General features: G+C 36.5%; 1 protein-coding gene across 2 annotated transcripts in view; it reads left to right on the top strand.

Annotated features, from left to right (window-relative positions):
• The window catches only part of LOC134538900 (poly(A) polymerase type 3), a 69,252-nt gene that overhangs the window by 19,716 nt on the left and 22,123 nt on the right, over nucleotides 1–27,413 (top strand). For both annotated transcript variants that reach the window (XM_063380510.1, XM_063380507.1), the window contains exons 5-13: nucleotides 607–711; nucleotides 3,630–3,780; nucleotides 6,892–7,103; nucleotides 11,695–11,900; nucleotides 17,005–17,273; nucleotides 19,697–19,766; nucleotides 22,164–22,215; nucleotides 24,227–24,361; nucleotides 26,123–26,284. In XM_063380510.1, the coding sequence (XP_063236580.1) occupies nucleotides 607–711; nucleotides 3,630–3,780; nucleotides 6,892–7,103; nucleotides 11,695–11,900; nucleotides 17,005–17,273; nucleotides 19,697–19,766; nucleotides 22,164–22,215; nucleotides 24,227–24,361; nucleotides 26,123–26,284 (1,362 nt within the window). The remainder of the gene's footprint in view (nucleotides 1–606; nucleotides 712–3,629; nucleotides 3,781–6,891; nucleotides 7,104–11,694; nucleotides 11,901–17,004; nucleotides 17,274–19,696; nucleotides 19,767–22,163; nucleotides 22,216–24,226; nucleotides 24,362–26,122; nucleotides 26,285–27,413) is intronic.

The raw sequence follows: 27,413 nt of genomic DNA, 5'->3' as shown, positions 1-27,413 counted from the left end.
TAATAATAAACACTTTAAAATGTGAAAACCAAAACACATTCGATTCTCCAACTCAATCGTAATAAACTGCACGCCACACGGAAATCTCCGTTTTATAAACGTTTCAGCAAACGAAACCATTTTTTCTCCAATAAATAGCCAAGACTTTTTTTCTTGTAGGTATGCAATTGTTTTTAGTTTATACTTTGTTATACGACGAAATTCGTAATTGTAGTTTAAGCTCTCGAAATCTCAAAATTCTTTTAATGTCACTGTGTTAATTATTTAATTTACATATCTTTCTTTGATGCATCATATTATAAATACTTACGTAATAGTAGCCTAATTTTATTTTTCACTGCTAGTATTTTTGAAGCCTATTAAATTAATTTATAACTTTTGTGAGTATTCGTAATACTGTTCGAATCCATGTACGTACAACGATTCCGGGTTCAGGTAGTTGTGGATTCGAACCGTACCCGAAAATATCGGGTACTCGCACATCCCTAATGATTTGGTTGTAAAATAGAATCACTTCTTTGATTTTTTTTTTGCACAATTGTCGTATTTTCCGGCCAGTAAGGCGTCGACGCTTGTGCATCTCACCTGGCTGTCCTGTGTTTTCAGGCCGTTGAAGATGCGTACGTGCCGGTCATAAAGATGAAGTTTGATGGCATTGAGATCGACATGCTGTTTGCGAGACTGGCGCTCAAGGAGATCCCCGACGCGATGGTGAGTGGTGGTTCTCTGTGCACAGCCACAGGCACGGGTGTGATTTGGGGCATCTTGCCCGTAGCACGGCAGTGTTCTTAGAACAAGAGCAAAAAGAGGGGCGTGGGAAGGGGCGTTGGGAAACTCCTAACTCAGCGCGGACTCTGCACATCATTCTGTGCCTTACGTGCTGGGAAGCTGCACAGCCTAGTCGCGCCGTGCTGACGGGAGCCAGTGCACAGACGGGAACGTGCTGGTGGCACTGAAGGCGTGAAGAATTACACACGAAGGAGGAACCGGATGGCACTGCCAAGACAGCATGAGAAACACGAGCTGAGAGGGAAAACATGGTAGCTTTCCAGCACTGTTAGCAGCCAAAACTCCAAAGAGGAAATAATAAAATGTCAACTAAAATAATCAAAGAAACAAAAAAAAAATTGAAAGAAAAAAAAATTGTTTGTGTCCAACATTACCGATAACAGCACAATATGTTCAAGGTCATGGTGGCCTAGTTTTTCATATTTGAATTTTTTCATCCAAATATTTTGAACTACTTGTATTTCGACCACCGACATGAGCTCAGTGTGTTCACAACAAACAAAGTGCAGGACTCTCAAATTCATTATATGTTGTATACTTTAATCATAGGTAAGTTTTTTTCTCTTATTTTCAAATTATTTGCATATTTATGAACTTCAGCCTATTGATCTGCCTTTGACCCTTTTGATATGTTGTTACATTCCAGGTTGGTCCCGCAAAACAACCCAGAAAAAATAATAAGACACTTTAAAACTTACTGTTGTAGTTATTTACTTAAAGATTGTTTTTAAGTTACTTCTTTTAACTGAAGTGAGTTATTTGGTAAAGTTTTTATTTTGAAAAATAAAAGTATTTTCTAACTTCCTTGGTTTATTACGTTCTCAAAAAAAAAAAAAGAAATACAGTTTGAACTTGCACAAAATACCAACCACAGTTCAGTCCTCTGATCAAAAGTTTGTTAGTTGTAAAAGTTTTTATCCTGGTCGGATTACTTTCTGATAAAAAAAATTACAATACATACCAACTCAGTTCCAGTTAGACTTCTCAGTTTCCTGTCACTCGATATTTAAAATAACTAAGTCCCTGAGTCAAGTTCACTTACCCAGGTGCGTCCTCCTGCGGAAACTATCCCCGGTGGGTGACGATGGTCACCCTGGACTACTGCCAATGCCTGGGGTCGAATTTATAATTATTTAATGTCCCAAAAAATAAATAAAAGGTCGCAACATGGCCTGGCCCTGACCAGCAGGCGTTAAACTGACACTTAGTACATTCTCTTCAAGAGTTCAATAGTTGCGAACGACGCAACCGCATGCTGCGTCCATCGAGTGACAACCACCTTGCACCGTGCAATTACCTTCCTTTACCCCGTGGGCCAACTGACCAATCACTACACAGTATTAGTACCTGACCATAGAGGGCAATTGTGTTTACAAAAATTATTCCATGAAAATCTGGAAGGGCACACCACACTAGCGCATGGCTCGCCCTGATTGGCTGGCGAGGCAGCGCCCTGCGAAAGTTCCAGTCTATTTAACGCGCTAACTTGAGGCGTGAAAAAAAAACTTGGTGGCGACAGAGTGTCGCACCTGTCTTCCTTTCTTTTCCAGTTTTCTAGAATGTTTTAGAACGTCAGTCTTATTGCCCATAGTATGCTTTATAATTGTACAAACTTAATTAATAGACATATTAATTTTAACTGACTAAACAAATTAGAGTGAAAGAATAATAATAAAAAATATTATATTCAGCTTTATGTAAAATCTAACTCAAATAATAATATTAAAGCACAAACAAAATACTTTAAATTCCTATACATAATAAAAAAAAACTAGTATAAATTATGAAGGAAAAAATACTAAGCGAATTAGTTAAAATATTATTAACATAGGGCAGGAGTTATGCTATGTCTCAATGTAAACATCTTAGCTCTTGGCATATGGCATTTGATAGCGGTAGTTTCGAGAATGGAACAGAAGTCGCTTGGAACAGAAATGTGTAACTACGATGCTGCAATCTGGTGGATGGCGTGAACCAAAGTTTAAGAAAAGCCAATAGGAAACTTTATAGTATTAACTGTTTAATGAGTTTTAACAGGATGGGCCATAATTGAATAAAAGTCCCTGTCAAATAATGTGAAGCAAAAAGTCGGTGTTAGTATTTTTTTCAAGTATTTTTTGTTTTTATTGGAGTTGTTTCAGATACAGTTTAACCTTTCACTCTCTAAGGCAACAAATTTTATCGGCAGTTGCAGAAACTATAAGAGATTCGCGTCAAGAAATATAGTTGAAAACACAATTTTCTTATATTTATCACACACTGCATTATTTTAAAGAATGCTACGTTAAACTTCATGGCCAAGTTTAATATTATGTGTATTTGCGACATGAGAACACATGGATTTGCTTGTTTCTGAGGTTAGATGTTCACACATTATTGGGGAGTACTGACTGACTCGCTCACATTTTTTTCTGATAACTCATGTGTACAGTATGCTTATAACTTTTTTTGTACAAACTATGAATTATAAAACATAAGTGTCTTTTTTCGGCAATATATGTGAACTAAATTTAGGGTTGGGGTATAATTAATATTAGTTTGTACTAAAAATGTTTTTGCCATTTTTTACATAGAGATTGTTGGAAGTACTTGAAATAATTAAGTTTTTGAGATTTCTTAAACTATATGTTATGCAGACAAAGTTTGTGGCATCATTTTTCTTCAACTATAAATAAATAAACAAACCAGGATGTGTATATTTTTCAATGATTGTGGTAAATAATAACATTCATTCTAACTGTAGGCATTTTGCTGGCGCACAGTCGCTTTCATTTGTGGCGTGGACGAGCATGGTAGGGACGTCACGTCACGTCATCCAGAGGGTGTGTGTGTGTCGCCAGGACTTGCGAGACGACTGTCTGCTGAGGAACCTGGACCAGAAGTGCGTGAGGAGTCTGAACGGATGTCGCGTGACCGACGAGATCCTCCGCCTCGTTCCGAACATCGAAGTCTTCCGTCTCGCTCTCAGGACCATCAAGCTCTGGGCTAAAAGTACTGTTGCAGCATTTACATATCTACTCTATTCATGGATGCATGTGCGAAGCAGTAACCGTGGAACCATTATGTTTTGCTGTTGTATCGAATAAAGAATAAAGTAAGACAATTGCATATGTTTATCACATATTTTTTTCATAACCTACACTCATATTTTGTCTTCTGCATACATGTACTTTTCTCACTTTTGCACAATTGTCATACTAATGTTTTAAATTTTACTTTCGTAACCTAATCCTAACCCTGATCGTTAAATTCGTTCTTAGTGGGTGTCCACGTTTTGAAAGGAATATGCATGCCAAATTTCAATCAGGTAGTTTTGTAGATACATTGAAGAGTGAGCAATTGGTATGTATGTATATGTATATATATGTGTGTATGTATGTGTGTGTATGTGTGTGTGTACGTGTATATATAGATTATAATGAATATAATAAAAAAAAACAGTCAAAATAACACGAGAACAATGAATTAGTAAATTAACAGGAGAGAACATATTAAAGTACAATGGTAGATACAAATTAAATAAAATATATTTAATAAAAACTATGAGAGATTTGAGTTAAAAGATATGTTCCAATCACAATAGTTTGATAGTTATAGCTGTTGTAGTTGCCAAAGTTTAATTTCTTCCAAAATTGATGTTACATTTAGTGTGCTTTAAAGTATTAGTCCAATTTTTTGGTATTATTTTAAAAGGTAACATTTGATAGAAATAAAAATTAAATAATGATAAAAATTAAAAGGCCTGAAATGATACCTGTAAAATACCAGAAGGCAAATGGATACTAAAATCACAAGAATGTAGTCCTTGGATGTACTGCCATGAGCGTTAGCTGGCACGGAGACCCCACCACGCACAGCTGTTGGCGAGACTGAGCTCCCGACACTCGGCTTGCGAGGGAGCTCTCAGTAGCCCCAAACTACTGATGTCGCTGCGAATGAAATTTGATCAAACTTAGTTCAGAAACAATGCATACTCAAATACTCAAACGAAAACAGCTACCACCAAGACTTATTAGAACTTCCATCTTATTAAGTAAACTCTCGCCAGTCCGTGGCCCGAGAATCCAAAGTTCTCAGAAATCCGGGGTATTTCCGAAGTGACATGATCGTTACTGTTTAGATGTATGTATCACTATTCTCAGTGGATGATAAGAGCGACGCTCACTGATATTTATAGCGCGGTAAAAGGCTCTGAACTGGCGCTCATTCATCTCGTTCCCGTCAGATAACTGTGAAATTTGAGCGGTGACCGTAACATTATATGGCGGGAAAATAAAGATAAAGGTGTAATGCCTTTTCCTCTGGTGCTTTCAAGAAATTTTTTAACGGTTTTTTACACCTAAAACTTCAAAACCATGCCTTTTAGCCATTTTAACTCCTCTTAATCCGATATAAAAAAAACAGTTGGGCATTAGCAAATTCTTAAATGCTTTTCGTAAACAGACTCCAGTCGGATATTTAGAGTAGGTTGGAAATCGCGTAGGTTTTCCTGAAGCTCTGGGCACCGTGTGTCAGTGTGTGAAACATGTTGCCAGTGACAAGTTTCCTAGCTGTGCGCGGCACACGACTGTAGTTGTCATGCGTCACACGCCGGGAATGCTGGCCGGAGGGAAGGTGAGTATAGTTCATTTGCGGTAAAAATAAATACTCTAACCGCCCTGCTAAATTTTTCCATTAAAGAAATTTTGAAGTTTCAGAGATTTTCCAGCAGAAATAATGTTCTGTAACTAACAAAAAAATTGTATCAAAAAATTAACGGTAAATGGCTGCCGTGGGGGGCCTTAAAAAAATGTTCATTTTACCGGGAATGGACTATACAACCTGGCTTTGTCGCATGCAGTGTGGAGTAGGGGAGGAAGGATGTTGACAGTTTCACACGCAGAAAATGGCTAGAGGGCTGGAGAGAGGGAGAGAGATGGTTTGTTGTCTGGGAGGGAGAGGTAAGCCGTATGACGTCATGCATCCGCTGCCTTTGCAGCCGCCAGCCTGTCTAGACGAGATTCTCGCACTCCCACTTACGTCGCACAAGCTACTGCTGCCGTGTTTTTAAACGGACTGTCCAATTTTTTTTCTCTTCTTATACGAACATTAGTAAGTGCACTATAAACCAACACAAAATATATGCTGCATGTTAAATAATAGCTTTGTATAAGCTTTTATTGTGAGTTTTACCATTTTTTCCCCGATTATTTTTGTTTTGTGCCAAAATTTCAGATTTTTTGATGGTTCTAGTGTACAATTAACAAATGATTTTTTTTTTATTTCTCCCGTTTCTCTTTAGTTTAACTGGACTGGCCGTGTGTCTGTGAGGGAGTGGCCTTGAGTCTCTTGCCAGCTACGTATCGCTTCTCTCTCCCGCCCCTCCTAAATTCACTTCCCCTTATCAAGGGGCTTCCCGTTTCAGCGCACGCCACATTGCTACGCCTAGCTCTTTCACATCAAAGTGCGACTTCGGGTGCCATTAATTTAATTTAAGATGACTTTAAATTACTTTTTACACAATTTACTACCAACTTGAACAAATGGGTGTGTTAAATTTAATCAGGCCAGGCTGTAAATTTTCAGGAAAAAAAATTTCTCGGGTGCTTCATTTACTATGAATGGACTATACTGGTATTGCTTACGTACCATTCTGTTAACTTCTCAAGTGTCTTGTTTATTATGACGTCCTGTGGTAGTATTACATGTTCATTGACTTCCATCTTATCTTTTAGAATTTTTTTTTGTATTTTAATGAAAATTTTTCAAAAATCCGAAGTTTTCAAAAATCCGAAGGTCATAAATCCCCGACACCCACGGATTTGCGAGAGTTTACTGTATCTCTCTTTTATCCTCAGTAAATTCAAACATTAGATCACCATGCATCTAACTTTAATAGTTATGTTTACTTAACTCTAAACATACTTTCCCTATCATGTTACTTGTTATGACGTGGGCGCTAATGAAAGTAATAGTGTAGAGGGATAGGTGGTCGAAAACGGGGATGAAAGTATGAGGGGCAGGTGGAGCGGGAGGGGACAGTTTGTGTCTGCAGCAGCTCTGGATCACCTGGAGAAACTGCTGTAGACGGAGAGTGTTTGCTAGCTGCTGTGGTTGTTCCAGGACACGGCATCTACAGCAACGCGCTGGGCTACCTGGGAGGCGTGTCGTGGGCCATGCTAGTAGCCAGGACCTGCCAGCTCTACCCTAACGCTGTGGCGGCCACGCTCGTGAACAAGTTCTTCCTGGTGTGGTCTCAGTGGAAGTGGCCGCAGCCCGTCCTGCTCAAGCAGCCCGAGAACCCGAGTCTAGGCTTCCCGGTCTGGGATCCACGGGTAACTAAGGCTGGACCTTGTTTATGGTTTTGTAACCTTTCCTTCTTTTTTTAATCTAGGACCTGATTCCTATAACACCTCCCAGAAGGGTCGCTCCTGCGTATGGATTCGCACCCTCAATTTTGTGCATAAAAAAAACATTTTCACCGTAAGGGTCGCCCTTGAATATGGGCCGCGTCATATAACTTGTCTCTAGTTGAATACAAGTGTTATGTCCATCATCCTTCCTCTCTGCACCCTTCATGGCCCTTCCTCCCCTGCCCCCTTCCCCCAGTGCCTTACCACTATCTAAAAAAAATACAAAGGAAAATAATACTATTTTTTTATTCCCATGTTCCCCTTCCCCGTCTATTTTTTTTTTTTTTTTACCTGTTCCCTTCCCCGAGCGTGAAAAGACTGCACGTTATTTCTTTGTCAATTTTATTTTGTCAGTTCCCTGCAATAAAAATAAGCACGCCCTTGCAATAGTTTTGTCTTGAATGAAATGTTGCATTAGAAAGCGTAGGAAATCTCATGCAAAAACATTGTTTGGACACGTTTGCATCACAAAAACCAGTCAAGATAGAAACGTGATGGTTGAGTACGGTGCCAGTTCACAGACATTTATGACGAGAGAGGGAGGGTGAACCATAAACACTGCTGCACGCACACACGCACGCACTCCCCTCCCTTTTTTCCTCTCTCTTTGGTTGGTTTACTTTTATATTCTCCCTCTTGCCGAGTGCCAGCCCGGTGGCTGTGGCGGCAGACAGCCAGGTCACTTACTGTTGGCGCAGTTCACAATGCTTCACACTCACTGATGAGATACTTTAACTAAACCATTTATATTTACACCTGACATATTTATTAGAAACGAACACAAACTACGTAGTTATTTAAGCATACAGTCAACCACAAAAGTGTGTGTGTGTGTGGATATATATATATATAAAAAAACAAACACACACATATATACATATAAATGGATGTTTGTTCATTCCTTATAAGTTCTTAAACCATTAATCCGATTGCAATGAACCTTTGCACACTTTTATCTTTGAAACACGTGGAATGTTACTGTCTAGGTGAAATAACGTTCAATAGGTGGCGCGCGAGTTGTATCCATGGAGTTATTAGTCTATGGAGTGGGTGTGAAGTTGAAGTCAACTGGCTAGCAATTAGATAGCAAAACTAATCGCAGCTGTATAAAGGCAAAAAAATAAATATATATATATATATAAATAAAACTAATGTTTGTTTGTCCCGTATGTGTTCCTATTCTATCCATCTGAAAAATCTTTGGTGAATTGTTATGTGCATGCCCACGAAGGTTTCCAAGTTTCACAACCATTTTACAATAGGTGGCGCACGACCCGTTTCGACAAATGTGTTTATTTTATACAGTTTAGCGGCAGTTTGTGCATTTTTCATTGTATTAGTGCGCACACGTGACAGAATTTCACTATGTCACTCTCTATTCCATAAAATTTCTATATACAAAAATCATGTTTGCTTCGTGAAAGGACAAACAGGTCAATATATTTTTGCATTTATAATAGTGTTGGGCCGATTCCTAAAATATACCGATTCCGATTCCATTTTCGATTCTTAAATTAAAGGGTCGATTCTTCGAATCCGATTCCGATTCCTTAATTTTCATCTGAAATGTTCAACAGAGTAATATACTAAGAAAAGAAAAAAAGTTATTATGATTTAAAAAATGTAATTGCATTGTGTTTCATTTTCTGTGCAAAAATTAACATTATATACAGCTTATATAATGTTAAAAAGTATGTTCATTACCATCAAGTTACGCTACCTTGAATTTCTAGCACAATTTGGCCTTTTAACCTTGCACATAGTTAGACAAAACACGTGTTCAAACACTGCCAATAATCAAAGATGTCTTATGACGTAAATTGTAAATAATGCTATAACTTAACCAACTTTAGATACCTTACATTATCAACTCAATTAATTGTAAATAAAGAGGTTTGTACGGTTAGGTTAAGAATTTTATTTTCAAGCACAACTAAATAATGATTCAAATAAAATGACAATATAACCTCGTTTATACATATTTCAAGGGACCAGGGCGAAAAAAAATAAAAAGAGGGAAATGTAAAAATAAAACTTTATTATCTCATTGTGATGGAAATGACAAGAAAGAAATATGCACCACACTAAAATAAAATGTCAGAGATGCTTACGTTTTAATATATTACCTAGAACTTAATTATCTCATTTGGTGAAAAGAAAAAATCCATCCAGTCTTGCAGTTCTTCACAACCGTAAAGAGAAAATAAATTTTCGGTTCTTGAGTAAGAAAGTTCTGTGCATGTTTTAGCATCTCAAAATTTCCACATTTTATGGTGAGATTTTCTTACACAAAATATTTAAACTCTTGAAATAATCACGTGTTAACATTTAAATCATTTCAGAAATTTATGGGAACCAATTCTGTTAAACTAACACAACTACTTTCAAAAGATTGTTTATGTTTGGTAATAAAAATTTACTAACGTTTCAGCAGCAATGTTTGGAAATTCAGATTAGCCAACTGCCTTTCCAAAATATATCTCACATAAAACGAGCATCGCTGAACACGCACAAGAACGCCAATTTACAGCAATTTGGTTATGTTGCTTTTAAACTTATTTTAATATGGTCACAGTAATCCACTGTGAATTTCGGTAAAATCTCATTCAAAAATTATTTCATTTTAATTCTTTAAAGTTTAAAGTGCAGAGATGTGAAACATCTTAATTTTCACGTTCACGTCACCAAAGATTTTGTTCATGGCCGTGTAGTTTACCATGGCAGGTAGCACAAAAAAAAATTAGGTTGTTTACAATGGCAAATGTAGCTGCCATGATCAAATAGTTAACGTTTACATTATTTTACATGCCGTTTACATTTACATAATTTTCTTTAAACATTTATGGTTTTGTCTAATTATTTTTGAAGGCTTACTATTAAATGCAGTGCTGCTGCAACGTAATTTCCGAAAAATGCTTTCGCTTAAAGCGGGAAAGTAGATACTGCATTTGTACTGTAGGGAAAATGGCGGTGCAAGTAAATAAATACGTTAATCACCGTAATTCGTAAATCAGTTCCGTAAAAAAAGATTGTATTATGTAGTTAAAAAATTATATTTGCATGCTTTTTAATATTTTCTTACGTTTTGAGGAGATGTATTTTGCAAACTTAAAAACAATGCAGGAATCGGTCATGGTCGATTCCAAAACCATTGTATTCTGAATCCCACGATTATACAGGAATCGGTGGAACCGACCGATTCCGGAATCGGAATCGACCCATCACTAATTTATAATGTTAGTAGGGATTACCGTATTCACTCGCGTAATGTCCGCCCTCGCATAATGTCCGCACCCTTTATTTATATATCCTTAAAAGAAAAAATTTAAAATTCGCATAATGTCCGCACCAGTCGTCTACGGCGGGCAACACAACTTTGGCCACCCCTAAAGGACGCAGTATGAATGGAAAGTTGACGTGACCTTGAGCTGTCCTTTCTCTCCTGTCCTGAAAGGGTGGGGAAATTCGTTGAACTGAACAAAGCACGGTAACGGTAAACACAGCTGACCAACACACATGCAAGTTCAAGGCATGAGTTTCGTGTCGAGTTTTGTAGTGTAGAGTACAGAATGGGTAAATATAAATCCTTCACTGCGTGGTTTAAATTAAGAGTTGTTCGTTATGCTGAAGAGCATGGGAACAGGGCTGCTGAAAGGGAGTTTGAAGTGCACGAAAAAAGTGTTCGTCAGTGGCGGAAAATAAAAGAACAGTTGCAGTCAACAAATGCAACACGGCGTGGATCAGTCTTGTTTTCTGTTGAGGTAAGACATGCAGCGCAGCGTAAAAGAAACGTCAACTTTAATTAGTGTGTACCCTGTTTTACGTGTCAGGACAGAACAGAACCCCTCTATGTTTACATTTGGTTGGAATCCCTCCCTCGGCCATTCTCACGCTCTAAATGTTTCCTTCCCCTTCCTCCTTCTCTACGTCACGAAGGCCATCAGATTGCTGGGAGGGGGGGGAGTACAGTGCGCAGCAGATGTGGAACTGGTGAGTCACTGCGCTGTTGCCAGCTCGCTGGTTCCCTACGCGCCGCACGTAAGGATATGGTATGGCTAAAATATTGCAGCCGTGCCGTTAATAGCCGTTTTAATCCATCACATATTAATCACATTAATAAGGCACACGTAACCACACTTATTTCAGTGTAGCGCGTAATTTTTTTTAATGTGCGAGACAGTTACCGGTGGCAATTACAGCAAAGTAAACATGGTCTAAGCCGGGTTGTTTGCAAGCAATCCCGCAGCAATATTCTTTTAAAATACCTAGCTAGTGAAATCCAAATTGATTTTAGATACGTTTTGTGCCTTTTTAGTAATAATTAAGACACAAAATTTTGTATTTTTCCTCGCATAATGTCCGCACCCCATTTTTTTGGCAAAAAATGTGGTCAAATTACTGCGGACATTACGCGAGTGATTACGGTATGTGTAAACAAGTGTGTGTTGTAATGGTGCCGGTAGAGAGAGAGTGGAAGGCAGAAGATGCGCAAGTGACGGGTGTCTGTGTTCAGGTGAACGTGGCTGACCGGTATCATCTCATGCCGATCATCACCCCGGCCTACCCGCAGCAGAACTCCACCTTCAACGTCACGCAGTCCACCCTCACCATCATGCAAGAGGAGTTCAAGCAGGGACTGGCCATCACGCACGAGATCATGGAGGGCAAGGCCACGTGGGACAAGCTGTTCGAGCCTCCCAACTTCTTCGGCAAATATAGGTATGCTTCTCAAACTCCTTGGTCACAGTGTTTACAATTAGACTGGACCTCAAACATTTACCTGGAGTAAAGTTCTTTCTATGATTTGATTTGAGTAATTATTAAATGCTTTCTCTTATGATATTCCTGTGAGGTATTCCGTAACAGCATTCCAACGCATCGACGACGATCAAGTTTTTCAACTTATAAAACATTGTATGAGTGTAAACATCCCTCTACACATGCCAATCTCAAAGTGTTTGCGGTGGTGGTGACAGCATATTCGTTTGCGTGTTGACGGCCGGGACCAGCGAACAGTAGACTCCACTCTCCAATCTGCGAATGATTTTGGGTAATACATATGTATCCACTCTTGGTAACATATACACAAACTCGACAAAGGTCAACATACCTACTAACATATTGAAATATGTTATTGACATGTTTATTTGAACTTCCATCGTGTTTCTGTCAAAGAATCTTAATCCATTTGACAACTCTTTTTTTTTGGACACATCAGCCAGTTTGCTAAATGCGGACGCCTTCTCAGCCTCTCTAATGATAGAGTCTTAATCATTGCTCCTCAGAGGTGAACAATTTCATTTTGTGTTTGTGGGAACATGAAGGCTGCATTTTTTCTATTAACCTTTTTTCCAGAATGGCATTCAATAAGCCTGTGCAAATAGTGTTTTTTTTTTAATGCAAAGAAAATTTTGAATCAATTACTAAAAATATTCGCGAAGCTGAATCGATTTGCAAATTTATTTCTAAAGGCAATATTACACTTACATTATAAAATACTGGAATTAATTTAAAAGAAATATCCATTGGTAATAGTAAGTCTTTGAATGAAATAATTATCTCTATTTTTTTCATTATATTAAAACACCACTTCATTTTTTACTGTATATATTTTTATTTTATTACGATAGTACTAACTAGTGTCTATCAGGTTTTAATAAAATAACACAACATTTAAAATAGAAACCACTTTATCCGTACAAATTTGTAGTATCTAGCCAAAATCTTATGAAATACCTAATTTAATGTTAATTTTGAGCAACATAGGCTCCTATAGAAACATTGCAAACAATTTTTTTTAGGAATTTAAAAAAATAAAAAATGTATAGATATATATTTATAGTTAAACATTTCAAACGTCATCTTAAATTTGCCTTTAAAACCACCAAATGTTCAACATGTTGAGGAGAAGGCATTCTTTCCCTTGTACCAAAAACACCACCACCTGTCACTATTAAAGTCGTTGCAGGAATCCCTAAATATTTTGCATCCACAACAGATACACTTGGATATTTTTTACTTCCTTGATTTTTCCACCAATCCAATGAACCACTTGGAAGATGTGGTTCACCGAGATAACTTCTTGTTTCATCTTTTTTCTGGTTTGTGGCTGGTTGGTTGGGCAGTCAAGTGCAGCCCACAAAGCAGATTTATTTTTCTTCACGAAGTTTTACAATAACCTTTTCATTCACTTCTTTAACTCAGGCCTGTGACTTGGCTCATTGTCATGATGAAGTCCTTGATGTCGCTTTGGCAGCGCGCGACCCTTCCTTTCAGTCTTCAGCACTTCCACTTAGCATTCACAGTGGTCCCGGTGGACAAAGCATCTGACGTCAAAGAAGACAGTGAGTATGGTTTGGATCCTTGCCTTCTTCGGGCGGTGCGACTCTGGGACGTGCTACTAAACTCTGCCTTTTTGTCTCATCACCGGTGATAACTGAGTGGAAAATAAGGATCATTTTCACACAAGTCAAAGAGTTGTTGGCACAATATGCATTTAGAAATGTATTTATCAGATCTTAGGTAGCAAATGAGCGGGGCATTAAAGGTTATATCAGTTTTACTAAGGGTGATAAATTTGAACGTGTCACAGGAGATGAAGTACCGTATTTACTCGCATATAGGTCGCGGCAATTTTACCAGATTTGGTGGGGAAAAAATGAAGTGCGACCTATATGTGAAGAAAAAATTTTTTTAAAATTTTTGAGGAATTTTTTTGCAATATTTTGCTTTAAAATGTGAAAAAGAAGTTTATATAGGTATAGGCAAATTTATTTACAATGTACACATACAGCGAAACCCCTAATTTACGTTACCGTTATTTACGTTTTCCCGTTATTTGCACTATATTCTTCAGGTCCCGTTTAGTTCCCATTTAGTCCAATACAAAACTTTCACGCAAATTACGACTCAAAAATCTAATCCATCCCGCTATTTACGTCACGTAACAACCATAAACAACCAGAAAATACCGTGGGTACTTTAAGAGTAAATAAGATTAGTTAGTAGGCCAAAAAACACTAAAAACATCGTGAAAAACGTTAACGTTTATAGTCGGCAATGAACATTTTAAATCGCAAAATATACATATTTTATAACATGAAAAGTTGCTTTTATTTCTAAACATGTAATAATTTAAGCCTAGGCGTGTAAAATCCGAGTAATTATGGCAGGAGACAATCTAAAACGCACGAGGGAAAAACGTAAACTCACGAATGTATGAACGTGGCTGATTGTTAATTTCTGATACTGTATTTATGTCACAACTTAGCCGAAATACTGGTACGAGACAAACTTCACAAGATAAAATGAGCGGAGTCTTGGTAACGGTTTTATACGTATTTTATAATTTCGGAAGTATTGTACAGTTGACGCATATTTTTTAAACTAACAATTTATTTCTGGGGATCGTAATTAATTAATTATTGGTATCAAGACATCAAGATTAACTTAAACTTGAACATGTCACGGCAGCGAGAAAACTGGTGCGTAGACCAATAAACTGGTATTAGAACTGGATAAAACTGGTACACGGGAGGTGGAGCTTATATTTTTTCCGCTAAGCTCGCATCTATTGGCTGGCTGCTGATGGAACGTCACGAGTCTGGGCGGATCGTTGAGTGAGTTACACTGCGCATGCGCAGCTCAGTGAACAAAGAGCGAGCAGGCGCGCCGTAACAGCAGCTGATCGAGTACAATGACCTTTCTCCGCGCACGGCGCGGTAATGAATTACCGGTGCGACCTATATGGGGGGAATCTTAAATACCAAATTCAGGACCTCAAATTATGGGTGCGACCTATCTGCGATGGCGACCTATATGCGAGTAAATACGGTAAATAAAATGTAATTCTACTGCTAATCCAGTTTAAAAACATTTATTTTTATGTTTTCCTTATATTTACTTTCTTGTAAATGTAATTATTCCCAATTAAACTGCAAGTAGGTATGTAATTTTCATACCACAAAATGTAAAAATATTTTTTTTTTGCATAATCTTGTTTAAGGTTTTCAATCGAGTCTGTCATTTGACCAAGCAATATAATGCTAACAAAGTACACATAACACCTTTTAATAACGTTCTAATATCTATCACAATCACAAATAAAACTGTAGTTCACCTTGTTGATGCAAAACGTACATGCAACGACTATACAACTGATTAAATTTACATTCAAGTAACCACTGAATCATAGTAATGTATGGATGTGTTAAAATAACAGATGCGTAAATGACCGGCAACTGACAATCACTGTCTATGAGTAAATGTCAGATAAGGACTAAAAGGTTTTGGATTTCTCTGTATTTTTATGCTGTATTCAAAGTCGCAATATGACGAGAAAATAGGCCAAACAATGTGAGCAGACCTGAATGACACGGGGCGATCACATTGCGAGCGTGACAGGAAGGAGTTGTGGTTTGTCACGCGTGGCTGGCTAGCCGAGAACATCGGTGGCTCAGGTTCTTAGGCAGAGTTACACAATCCTATTTACGGTATGCCTCTACATGTATTGTAAAATTATCTTTAAAAAATATTTGGCTCCACGGAGGGGGCATCCTCCCCCCAACTGACAATGCTCTTGTGCATGGCAAAGAAAACGACTGCAAACTCACCCCTTCCAACGGCGTGTGCGTCCTGTTATGACCAGGGAACCTATGCTCCGGACGGTTTAACTTATTTATGTCCATACGTAATATATTTACAACTTTAACTGGTTTATTATTAAATTATTTTCCAGAAGTGATGCAAAATATAGGCCTTTTTGGAAAGTCTAGGAACTTTTATTAATGTATGTTTTGCTTAATGGATAATTTCTGGAAACGTAACCTGTCTGTTAATTAAGGACTTATTGGACTTGCTGTACGTTGATATCTCAGTGGGTCCCATGCCGCGATTGTTTTCTATGTCTGCTATAACAGTTATAACCTCTGTCTTACAAATAACAAGGAGAACAAAAAATATCGTGGAAAACCAAAAAAAAAAAGTAGGGAATTTAAAAATTTAGTTTGGTGGACACCATCACCAACTACCGTCACCAAAAAGATCATAAATGTGCACAATGTGCGGAGCAACTGTTGTATTTTTAACGACCACTAAATCCAATTAACACTTGTTTCACAAGGAAAATGTTAATTGATTAGACGTAAGCCATGTTCCGGCACTATCTGGATTCTAACACGTCTGAGGTGCAGTATAGGTGTGTGTGTGAATAAGTGTGCGATGGGCATAGATGCTGTTTGCTGAATGCTACTGCTATGTGCTTGAACACTTCATTGTGTTTCACCCACGTATGCCCGAACAAGGGTCATTTGTACAGGTGTGTGTTAGTAAGTTTGTTCTAGCTTTGAATATATATACTGTATAGAAGTTGCGAGTGGATAGGATTTACTCTACGTTTTTCAGAAGCGTATGATGAGCAGCTTGGGAACTTCACCGCTGCAAGTGCGTTGCCGTAACGCCCTGCATCATCTTAGGTTGTCATTCACGCGTTAGAGCGCAGCACTGTCGCCCGTTGTCATTCCCCCCGCACACCCCCCTTCCCCCACCCATCATTCACTGCAGCTCAAGGTTGTTCAGCGGGAGGGGGAAGGGGTGTTTGAAGAGTTCGACACTCGTCCGCCAGGGACCACCACGAGTCGATGCCCCTGGAGATGGTGGCGATTGCGGCGGTGAATTAACAAACTACCTCAAAACCGTATTAGAAATTTTAACCTGGGCTGGCGACTTCTGTACAGTATGTATATATTGAAAGGTGCTAGGCATGTGTGCGTGTGCTGCTGTGTGATGTCCGGCTGCAGGGTGTTGACGAGCGAGGTCTGCGCAGGCACTTCATCGTGATAGTGGCCACGTCTGCCACCAGCGAGGACCACCTGGAGTGGTGCGGCCTGCTGGAGTCGAAGCTGCGCCACCTCATCGGCAGTCTGGAGCGCAACACGCACATCACGCTGGCCCACATCAACCCGGACAGCTTCCCCCCGCTGGAGACGCCCCCGGACCACGTGTGCTCCATGTGGTTCATCGGCCTGGTGTTCGCCAAGACGGAGCACCTCAACGTCGACCTCACCTACGAGATCAAGGTGTTCATCGAGTCAGGTGCGCTGCCTTCCCGCTGGCTCTCAGAACAACCACCTGACAGCGTATCTTTCCGTTCCTTCCGTGTCCGCTGATGCCGCATTTACTCGCACATAGGTCGCACCCATAATTTGAGGTCTTGAATTTGTATTTCCTGGTTGTTTATGGTTGTTACGTGACGTAAATAGCGGGATGGATTAGATTTTTGAGACGTAATTCGCGTGAAAGTATTGTATTGGACTACTAAATGGGAACTAAACGGGACCTGAAGAATATAATGCAAATAACGGGAAAACTTAAATAACGGTAACGTAAATAAGGGGTTTCGCTGTATGTGTACATTGTAAATAAATTTTCCTATACCTATATAAACTTCTTTTTCGCATTTTAAAGCAAAATATTGCAAAAAATATTCTTCACATATAGGTCGCACTTCATTTTTCCCCCATAAAATCTGATAAAATTGCCGCGACCTATATGCGAGTAAATACGGTAGTCTCTCCTGTAATAAAAGACCTGCTGCTGCTTATGTTTCCTTCAGTGACTCTGATTGTCTTTTTTTCTACGTGACACATTTTTCCTTCCTGCTTTTAACTTGTTTTAATTTTAAGGCATCAGGTAGTCTTTCTTGACTGCACGGTGCTATATGTATGTGACATAGCTTGCCTTCTTGCGTCCACTTATTTCCCTTAAATGTAATTTGGTTGTCTTTCTTGACTGCATGGTTTTACAGGTATGTAGTCTACTAAATTACCTTTAATTTCCTTTGGCAGATTCTCTTGTCTGCCACAAATAATGAGGTTTTTCATTAATGTCATGGAGGTTTTTTTTTTCTTTAATGTTCGTGTGTTTAATTTATCATCATGTAGAGTAAAATCTGTTTAAGATGATGATGCTCAAGTCGTATTCTGCATTTGTCAATATAATATAGCACAAAATGTTTATTATACCATTAAATTAATACCATTAATTTTTAATAGTGTTTTGGTTTATTCAATTTTCTGTGCAATAAAAATTAAATAAAAAAGAGAATATTAAAATATATTCTAATTGGTTTGGGTTGAAATAATTAGCATCTTGCAATAGATATTACTTTTTTGCTAATTTAATACTCATTAATTTTGTTTTTGCTAATTTCCAATAAATAATATTTGTTTAATACTGGCCCTTTTTTTTAACCTAAATTTTTAAAAAGTGTTTTTTATTTGTAAAATCTTATTGTATATATATCCAGAAACTCTTATTAAACTTTTGTTAAATGTATTTTCAAAATATTTTTCTCATATCTCCATTGGGCAATCAATCCAAGTCTTATATATTTTTTCTGCAGATTGTTTGTTGTTTTCTGATAATTCATGTATGTGATAAAAAAGCAACAACACTTTACATCACTTTAAACTGAACACAAATAATAATGGCTTTAAAACATTCCTGAGCATTGTCAAATACATGAATGTATGAATGCATTTGAACACACAACTTCCTCAAAACAGGGGTGGATCTTAAACACTGTGTTTTATCGCATAATTGTTGCACATTTTATCCTAAATGCTTGAATAAATATTTTGTAAATAGGTAAATAAGAGTTAATTTAATCACTAAATTTGGAATAAAATAGATTACTTTAGATTTCATAGTATTTTGCAAAAATTTGTTAGATCAATATGTAGGTTAGCAGGTTCCAGAATATTTCTTTTTTTATTTCATAATTTAAATATTTGAACAAGCATTTTACACATAATTTTTGTAGCTAGCTTAACCTAACCAACCTTTCATGTTAGTACCATTTGTCTAATTTCCCAGAAGCCACAACACATTTTTTTCCCCTATGCATTTGTTACATGATGCGAAAAAAAAATTTTTTGTGTGATCATATTTCTTATTTTTCCTATTCAAATTCAATATTCATATTCAAGACTAATTTGGTATTCATGTTCGATTCAAACTAAAAAAAACTTAATATTCGCACCGATGTAAATATTTTGTGTCACAAAAATATTTCCTGTGTCATTTTATATGCTGTAAGTAAACTGTAATTCCAATTATAATTTACTGTAGTATCTTTTACAAACATAACAATTTAATCCAAAGAAGTCATGCTTTTTTTTATACAATTTTAAGAAGTTGTCTTGCTTAATAAGCTTACATGTTTGTTTTCTTAACAGCATTTTACTGTACTTTTTTTTAACTTATGTCTTGTTGTTATAGTGTTTTTTTTTAACTTATGTCTTGTTGTTATAGTGTTTTATACACTTAGTCTATCAATGTTTAGTGTTAATTCAAGTGGCTTTGTTCCAGTATTGCAAAAGTGATTCGTCAGGAATATAATTAGTTTGAGCAGTTGTGTAATATTTTGAGAGAATAGTGGAGGTAAGCTTCTAAGCAGGCCTCATATGCTTGTTATTGCTGTCCCTTGTAATGTTTTTGTTTTCTGTTTTTTATAGTTCATAAGCTTGCAGAACAAATAAAAATGTTGAAAGAAGGCATGAAGGTTGAAGCTCGCTATGTCAGAAGGTATGGTGTATGTGTATGATTTTTAATGTTTAAGCATCCTATTATATTTAAGGAATTTATGAACTGTTTTTGGGTCTGTTTATGTATTTTGACAATCATACCTGCAAACTTATACATAGAGATGGTGATTTATAGCATTTAACATAATAACACTTAGCATTTTAAATTTGAAATTTAGCATTTTGTAGCATTTTTAAAAACAAGATTTAGCCGATTCTCTCATTTTACATTACTGAAGAAAAGTATATTTTTAAAAATCATTAAATAATACACATATTAATTATTAACAACCACAGAAATAAAGATCTAGCACAACAACAAAGATAGACTAAGATATAGCAAGATATAGCACAACTACAAAGATAGCCTATCTTGGCAGGTTTCCAAACAACTTTTTAGCACTTATGAGTGCAATAAATTTAATACTTAATATTACAATAAATAATTTTTAGCCGTGTTCATGGCCATAGTTGATGTAGTGTGCACAAATAATGTTATTGAAACTCGTTTTTTCAATAATTTTTTTTTCGTTAATTAATTTTTGCCTTTTTTTGGTTTTCGATTATGCCAGAAACCGTTGCTTGCCGTTTTACCGACTTTTTTCTTCATCCGATTTCTCGGTGAATCTTTTTTTTTTTGCAGCCTGATGTCCCTCAGATTTAATGTGCTTTTCAAGTACATATTTTTTTTTCCACTCCAGACGGCGATTACATAAATTGCACATTAAAATATTATTATCACTTTCGTAGAACTGTTCACTTTTGTATTCATTTATGCGATCGCGAATGGAAATTACGTTTCGTCCCATTTCTACCATGAGAAATAACAGTATACAACACATTCACGAGTATGCGCGTATTTGTAAACACACCACCTTCCACAGACTACACAAAAATGCGGCTTTCATGTGAAACACAGCCAGAAAATGGGCGCGGCGAAGCAGAGATATCGCAATATGGTGGCCTAAAAACTTGTACTCTGCAAGATGACGGACACTCTTCCAGCTAGTTGTTCTTTGCTTTTTTTACAATCGCGAGGCACGGATGGCCATTCTTCATTCAATATTTACGAACAATATAGTTGTGAATGACGTGACACTAAGATACTTGTGCTGAATACGCCATAAAATGATGGTTTCTTTTGATACTGAACTGAAACGAAATACAATCGGTAAATAAATTGTGTAGAGTGAAGACGAATCTACGTTAGTTACCTTGATTTCGCATTTATCTCGGAATAGTCTAGATTTCGCATTTTACAGCGGATAAAATATAATTTAGCATATTTTCGCATCTATTTCGCGAAAACGAAAAATCACCATCCCTACTTATACATTTCGACAGAAAGTATATAGGAAGGTGAGGTATGTTATGTTTTTTTTTATTAAAACCATTTTTTACGTGCAGAATTTTTTGAATTGATGTCTGTGCAGAAAAAAGAGCATTTTTGTAAGCTGTACACAAAAACCAAATTTTATGAACCTCGGATTTAACAACATTTAACATTCTCTTCCCTTATACAACCTTCCCCGTGAGAAACTGTCAACATGTTCCCCCCCCCCCCCCCCCCCCCTCTCCACCCTCTCCAAACTCGCAACACTACTGCGAAGAAATCCAAAACTCACACAATGTTGTATAGTCCATTCCCGGTAAAATGAATATTTTTAAGGCCCATGCGACAGCCATGTACTGTTAATAAATTCTGTATAAGTTATTATGGAATCGGACATTAAATTAAAAAAAAAAAACATGTTTATTAGTCACAAAGCAGTTTTTCAGCAGGAAAATCCCAATCTTTGAAATTTCTGGCATGGAAAATTTAGCAGGGTTCTTTTGAATTTAAAAAAAAAAAAAAGTATTATTGCAAATGTGTTGCTTGCAAATTTTATAAATTGCAAATTTTTACATTACTATATTGTTTTTCTCTGTGTATTTGTGTTTAATTTTTGGTGATAAATATTTTTAAAAAAATTAAAATTAAATGTATAGTGTTGTTTAAGTTAAGATACCCTTAAAATTACCAATTTTAAATTTTTTCTAATTTTTGGTGCTGTAATTTTTTTGTATTAGAAAAAAAAATTTATGAAAAGGGAATTAACTTATGTACACAGTGTTTAGTTGACTTAATTATATACTGTGCTATTTTTTTTTTTTAATTTTTGCATAATGTATAAGAATTGTTCTATATCTTTAAAGCCATTAGTTTGCTATTTTTATGATTAGAAAAAAATTGACCTTACTGAAACTTTTAATTCATTTACATAATTTGTTTGTAGTAACCATGTTTATTACCATAGAATTTTGACTGAGCAAAGCTCAATATTACTTTCTTTTTTTTTTACTTTTTTTAACTTCAATTTTAATTTTAATTTTAATTGTATTCTTTTGGGTTTTGCAGGAAACAGCTGGTCAGTTATGTTTCACAAAGTATTTTGAAGAGAGACCGGAAGGTAAGATCCAAATTTACCTTCATACCCAAATTTTGTGAAATAAATGAAATGTTGACCACATCAAAAAGATCTCTTATTTCATAAGGTTACTTATTTTAACACACTTGTAGAGCACCTCCATTTAAATGCTTTTGCATGTGCTAAGCTTGAGCTTGTTACGTAACGGTTTTCTCCCCACATGTTGTCACAAATATATAAACAAACTTTTTTTTTTATTTACTGGCATCCTAATGACATAGGTATTGCAAAGAGATAATGGCATAATTGTTTAAGGTAATTTTATCATCTTTTCAACACTTATCAACTACTTTTTTTTTGTTTACCATTGTATTGCACATATGGATGTATGATGCCTGCTCTCTCTGTAAACTAGAGAAGGACGATCAAAGAGCTCAGACAAGTGCATAAATATACAAATAATGTATTGGAAACAATGTTTTGATATTGATTTCTAACTTTCCAAAGTACTGTAATCAGCCTTGACTGAAACAATGCATACAGTTGTGATTGTTTGGAAAATACGTAACGCATGCTTTTCTTACAAAGGTAAAATAAAAGCATTACCAGGGGTGCCACCCCACCATCTCAGATTTGGATGAAATTTGGTACTTGGTATCTTCAGAAAAATATAAGAACTCATAATTTTTCTTTTTTAGAATATTTGTTCTGGCTTTTAATTTAAAGCCCTTCACATTTTCCCTCTGTTTCATGAAATTTTTTTATTCCACAACCAAAGTCAAGTGACACATCTTTTTTCAACTTACATTTGTAATAACAGTTATTACGTAGTTTATAATCGTGAAACTTACCATACTTATACAGAATTTTACTTAGAATTAAAAAAAAAAAAAAAACACTCGTAAAATGTAATTAAATGGCCAGAAGTACGTGCAATTTATGTTAGAAGTGGAAAAAAATTAATTACCAAAAATTGTAAACATCAGTTCAGTAATCCTATTATAACTTTTTTATATTAATCTTTACAATTTCAGACTTGGTACCATTAGAAAGAGCACATTTTTACTACAAAATATTGAAATAAAATTTATCTTCCTTTATCAAAGCAAGTTCTTTGTGAAAGAAGTGGTAAAGATGATATATAAATCAGTTTTAAGTTTACAAAATAATTTGTACATGTAAGAGCAAATATGTAGTAAAATTCTTGTTGGAAATTTTTTTGAAATAATGATATAATCTTGTTGGAAATGTACATTTAATATAATGTAGGCCTATATATGAAAAATACAAATGAAAAGAAGAAAATGTTCGAAGAAAAATTATTATGGTTCAATTAATGTTTGGTCACTCAATCAGTTTGCATAATATTGCATTTTCTTGCTTAAATGTAGATGATGTAATACGTATATTGCATCATCTAAATGTTTACTGTAGGATTATCTCATAGAAGATATCAGTCAGTCACAGGTTGTCCAGTGTGTGTGGGAGTCTTAGGAGCTGCGATTTTTCTGTGCACTTCAACAAGTTGTCAGGGATTGTTTAATCCATGACTGTTAATGTCTGAGTGTTGACATGTAGCTGGTTTTATTTATTTTTTATAAGTTATTTTCTTTGTATTTCCTGACCGAAGTGGGTAAAACTGACAGTTTTTTTTTACAATCTACAATGGCAACCAGTTTACATGAAAAGTGTAATGTAGGTCTTTATATCAATTCTGTGTGTCATGTAAATACATACACAGGCAAGAAGATAATTGTTAATATTGCTGAACTAACTTCCTGATGAAGAAAAATAAATTCTGCTTTGGAGGATTAGATGGATTCACACTGCATTCAAATTCAAGTGTGTGTTCACACCGCTATGCAGCACTCATTAAATATCACGGGGTAGCTTTTAAAAAAAAAAATGCAGTGACCCAGCAAAGGAAAAGAAAGCAACAGCTCGGAGGAGACACCGCGCTGGAAGCGCCAGCGAGCGTCGCCGACCAGCGGACCGGGGTACGTGTGTCGGCGCGCGCACGGCAGTGTTGCGACGTGACTGGTCTCGTGTGCAGATGAGCAGCACGCCTCTCAGCAGCCCGGCCGAGGTCAAGAACGGCACGAGCACCAGTGGGGACCCGGCGGTCAACCGGTCGACCAGGAAGCGCGCCTCCGACTCCTCTTCTGATTCGTACAACAAAAAAGCAAAGGTACGATTACCTGCGTGTTTGCAGGCATTTGGAATGAGAAAAATAAGTACTTAAATTTTTTTGTTACTTATTTGCATGCCAGCAGCCACAATCACATGTCCCATCTCCAGTGTGTTTTGGGCATCATCTTGAATATATAATTTCAACAAAGGTATAATTGTTGGCAATGGATACTTTTACTTTTTTTTTTTCTAGAATCCATTGATGATAACGTTAATACATTTTCCAAAGATGATAGAAATCTGCCATTATAATTTTTTATTTGTTGCTTTAAATATGATTCAGCCGTGCTGTTTTTTCTGGCCGGTAATACGACAATCCATGTAAGAGTTGGTTAGCTTTGCATTTTTAACAATCCATTTATAAGATAAAGGCTGCTTTGGTCTCATTGGTGTTAGCATCATTAGCATCGGAATTTTTGAATCTTTGTTGGAAATTAACAGTGATAAAACTTTTATTCTCAGAATGATGTCTAAAATAATGCGTTTATTGAAATGTGCATTTTAATTGGCAAACTAGTGTTTCTTGGCTCGTTCTCACCGTAGCACGTAGAATACCGCAAGTGCAGAGATAGAGAGAGAGTGTCTGTGCAGTTATGATCAGCTGAACGCCCGTGTCAGAGGAGTTGCACATAGCGACCTCCCCTGTCCCCCCTGCCCCCTGCCCCCTGACCCCTGACCCCTGCCCCCTGACTTGCGGTCCTGTGCCAGTCGATTGTGACGGTCTGTTGCCAGACTCGAAGAAACTAAAAAAACACTTCAAGTGTTTAATATTTATCTCTTAAAAGTGTTTTATGCCAGAAACCAAAATACACATGAACGAAACATGAAAACTAGGCATGAAGAAACCCTTAAGTTATTAAAATATGTATTTATATCTTGACAAATTTTTTTAAATACTTTAATTGTACATGTATATTTTTTAGCCACTAGAGTAAAATAAATATCAGTTAAGTGTTTTGAATTCTGTAACTACTTATTTGTGTGCCGGGGTACTGTAGTCTCTGCAGTGTTTGGCGTGTGTGCACAAGCTACATTGGAATGGGGTAGATAAATAGTTTCAGCTCAGAACTTAATGTTAAACTTTCAATCAAAATGTGTATACAGTTTTTGACAGTTTCAAAATCTTAATCGAACCTTTTTAAACAAACTATAGAAAATTTTAGACCTTTGGCAATGAATGCATAATTGCATTGCACCAAAACAAGGAAGATATAAGTGAGTAGAAATGTGGAGTGACGTACAGAGTGCAGGCATTGCGTAGTGACGCCACTGTTACTGTGAGAGTCCTGTGTACATCAAGGAGTCACCTGATGGCTGTTCTAGCAGGGAAAGGGTTTTATGGTTTTTTATTTTAGTCCAATAGTGTTTTTATTTTTATAAATTCTGTTTTGTAACATTTACTTCACAGAATAGTGGTAATATTTTTACATGTTGTATTTTTATGATAAAATAATCTGCAATAAATTGGTCTGAAACAGATGTATTCGGAACAATGTAAATAAATTGGCGAGTATTTGTGGCCTATAAGAGTTGCACAATAAAACAAATTAAATTAATTATCCTGATCTGTGCACTTTTGTCCGGAAATAACAATATTCCTGGAATTTCATACATTGAAAGATTACTTTCGTATGATTTGGTTTTAATTTTTGGTTGAATGCGGCGTGATTGCGGTGCTGTGCTGCGTACGGACACGCGATGCTTGGTTTCATCGCAGCTCGAGATGTAGTCTCGTCCCTGGTGGTCGGTGGCGTTGCAGGTGGAGGACTCCCCGCACTGCTCCATCGTGGTGAGCTGCGGAGACGACTCCAACTCCACGGAGGACACGGGCGCGCCGCTCGCGGAGCCTGCGGCCGACTGCCCCGTCTCCGACAACCCCCCCGAGAAGGACGGGTCTGTGTCCGGCCCCAACACACATGAGGTGCGTGCGTTCACGACAACACAGCGTGCCATCGTGCGCAATCTGAATCAATTGTAATTGGTGGTGGTTTTCAATTATTATTATTTTGTTAAAATATAATTTTTCTTATTTTGTTTGTATTTATCATTTGTAAATTACTTAAAAATTATCTCACCTTTATGAGCATGTAGGGACATCCTTGCACAGTAAACATAATTAACTGTCAACTGTTTTTAAATTTTTAGAATATTTTATTGTTCTTCATTAAAATAATCACATTTTTGTCGAATACCTACTTAAGAAATAATGTTGTCAGAGTTCAAACAAGTACCATGACAGGGGAATTAAAAATGAAAATGGAACTGATGATGGTAATGCTTGGAAAGTGGAGGGTTTGGGGATTGTTATTGAAACTCCCCCACCACGTGACGTGAATCCCGGGCCCCGCGGGAGACGCCAGGTGCTAGAGAGGTGAGTGGGAAAGTATGATCACTTATGTTTTCAATTCATTACCATCATAGATTTGACATAATCTATAATACGTCAATATACATCATTCAGTGAAGCTCATTAAAAAAAAACTTTGTTAATACAAAACTCTCATTAATACTAAGTTGTCAAAAGTATTTTCACAGTCCCTAGAAATAGGAATTATAGTGTTAAGTAATTTGTTAAATTAAAATCTATGATTACTATATAATACAAAGTCATAATTATTCCTAGGGTTAACAGTTATGTGTAGTAAAGAATGGTGTTTACAAATTTCCCAGAATAATGTAAATATTTAATGTGATGTTTCATTATTAACATTAATATTAATACCATTACTTTGGCTCATTGCATGTTAGTAAAAAAATGCTTAGAAATTTTACTCTTCAAAATTGATGATAGTTTGTCATTTTGTAGGTGATTTGTGAACCTTTGCTGCATTCTTCTGTCTTACATCATTTTAAGAGTTATATGAAGAAAATTCTTTTCTGTGCCACAGGTGTAACCATCCTAAAATCCTAAAATTGTATTTTACAACCCCTAAAAAAAAGTACATTTGGTGTGATATAAAATTGTGTGCAAGTTTTAAATTTATTTGAATTTGATTTAAAAATTATTTAAATTTTGTGATTTAGTTTTGTAATAGTTTGGTTAATACAAA

The sequence above is a fragment of the Bacillus rossius genome, chromosome 14 (assembly GCF_032445375.1).
Source record: "Bacillus rossius redtenbacheri isolate Brsri chromosome 14, Brsri_v3, whole genome shotgun sequence".
NCBI lineage: Eukaryota > Metazoa > Arthropoda > Insecta > Phasmatodea > Bacillidae > Bacillus > Bacillus rossius.
The sequence above is the reverse complement of the archived record's forward strand: the minus strand, read 5'-3'. Positions and strand labels throughout refer to the sequence as shown.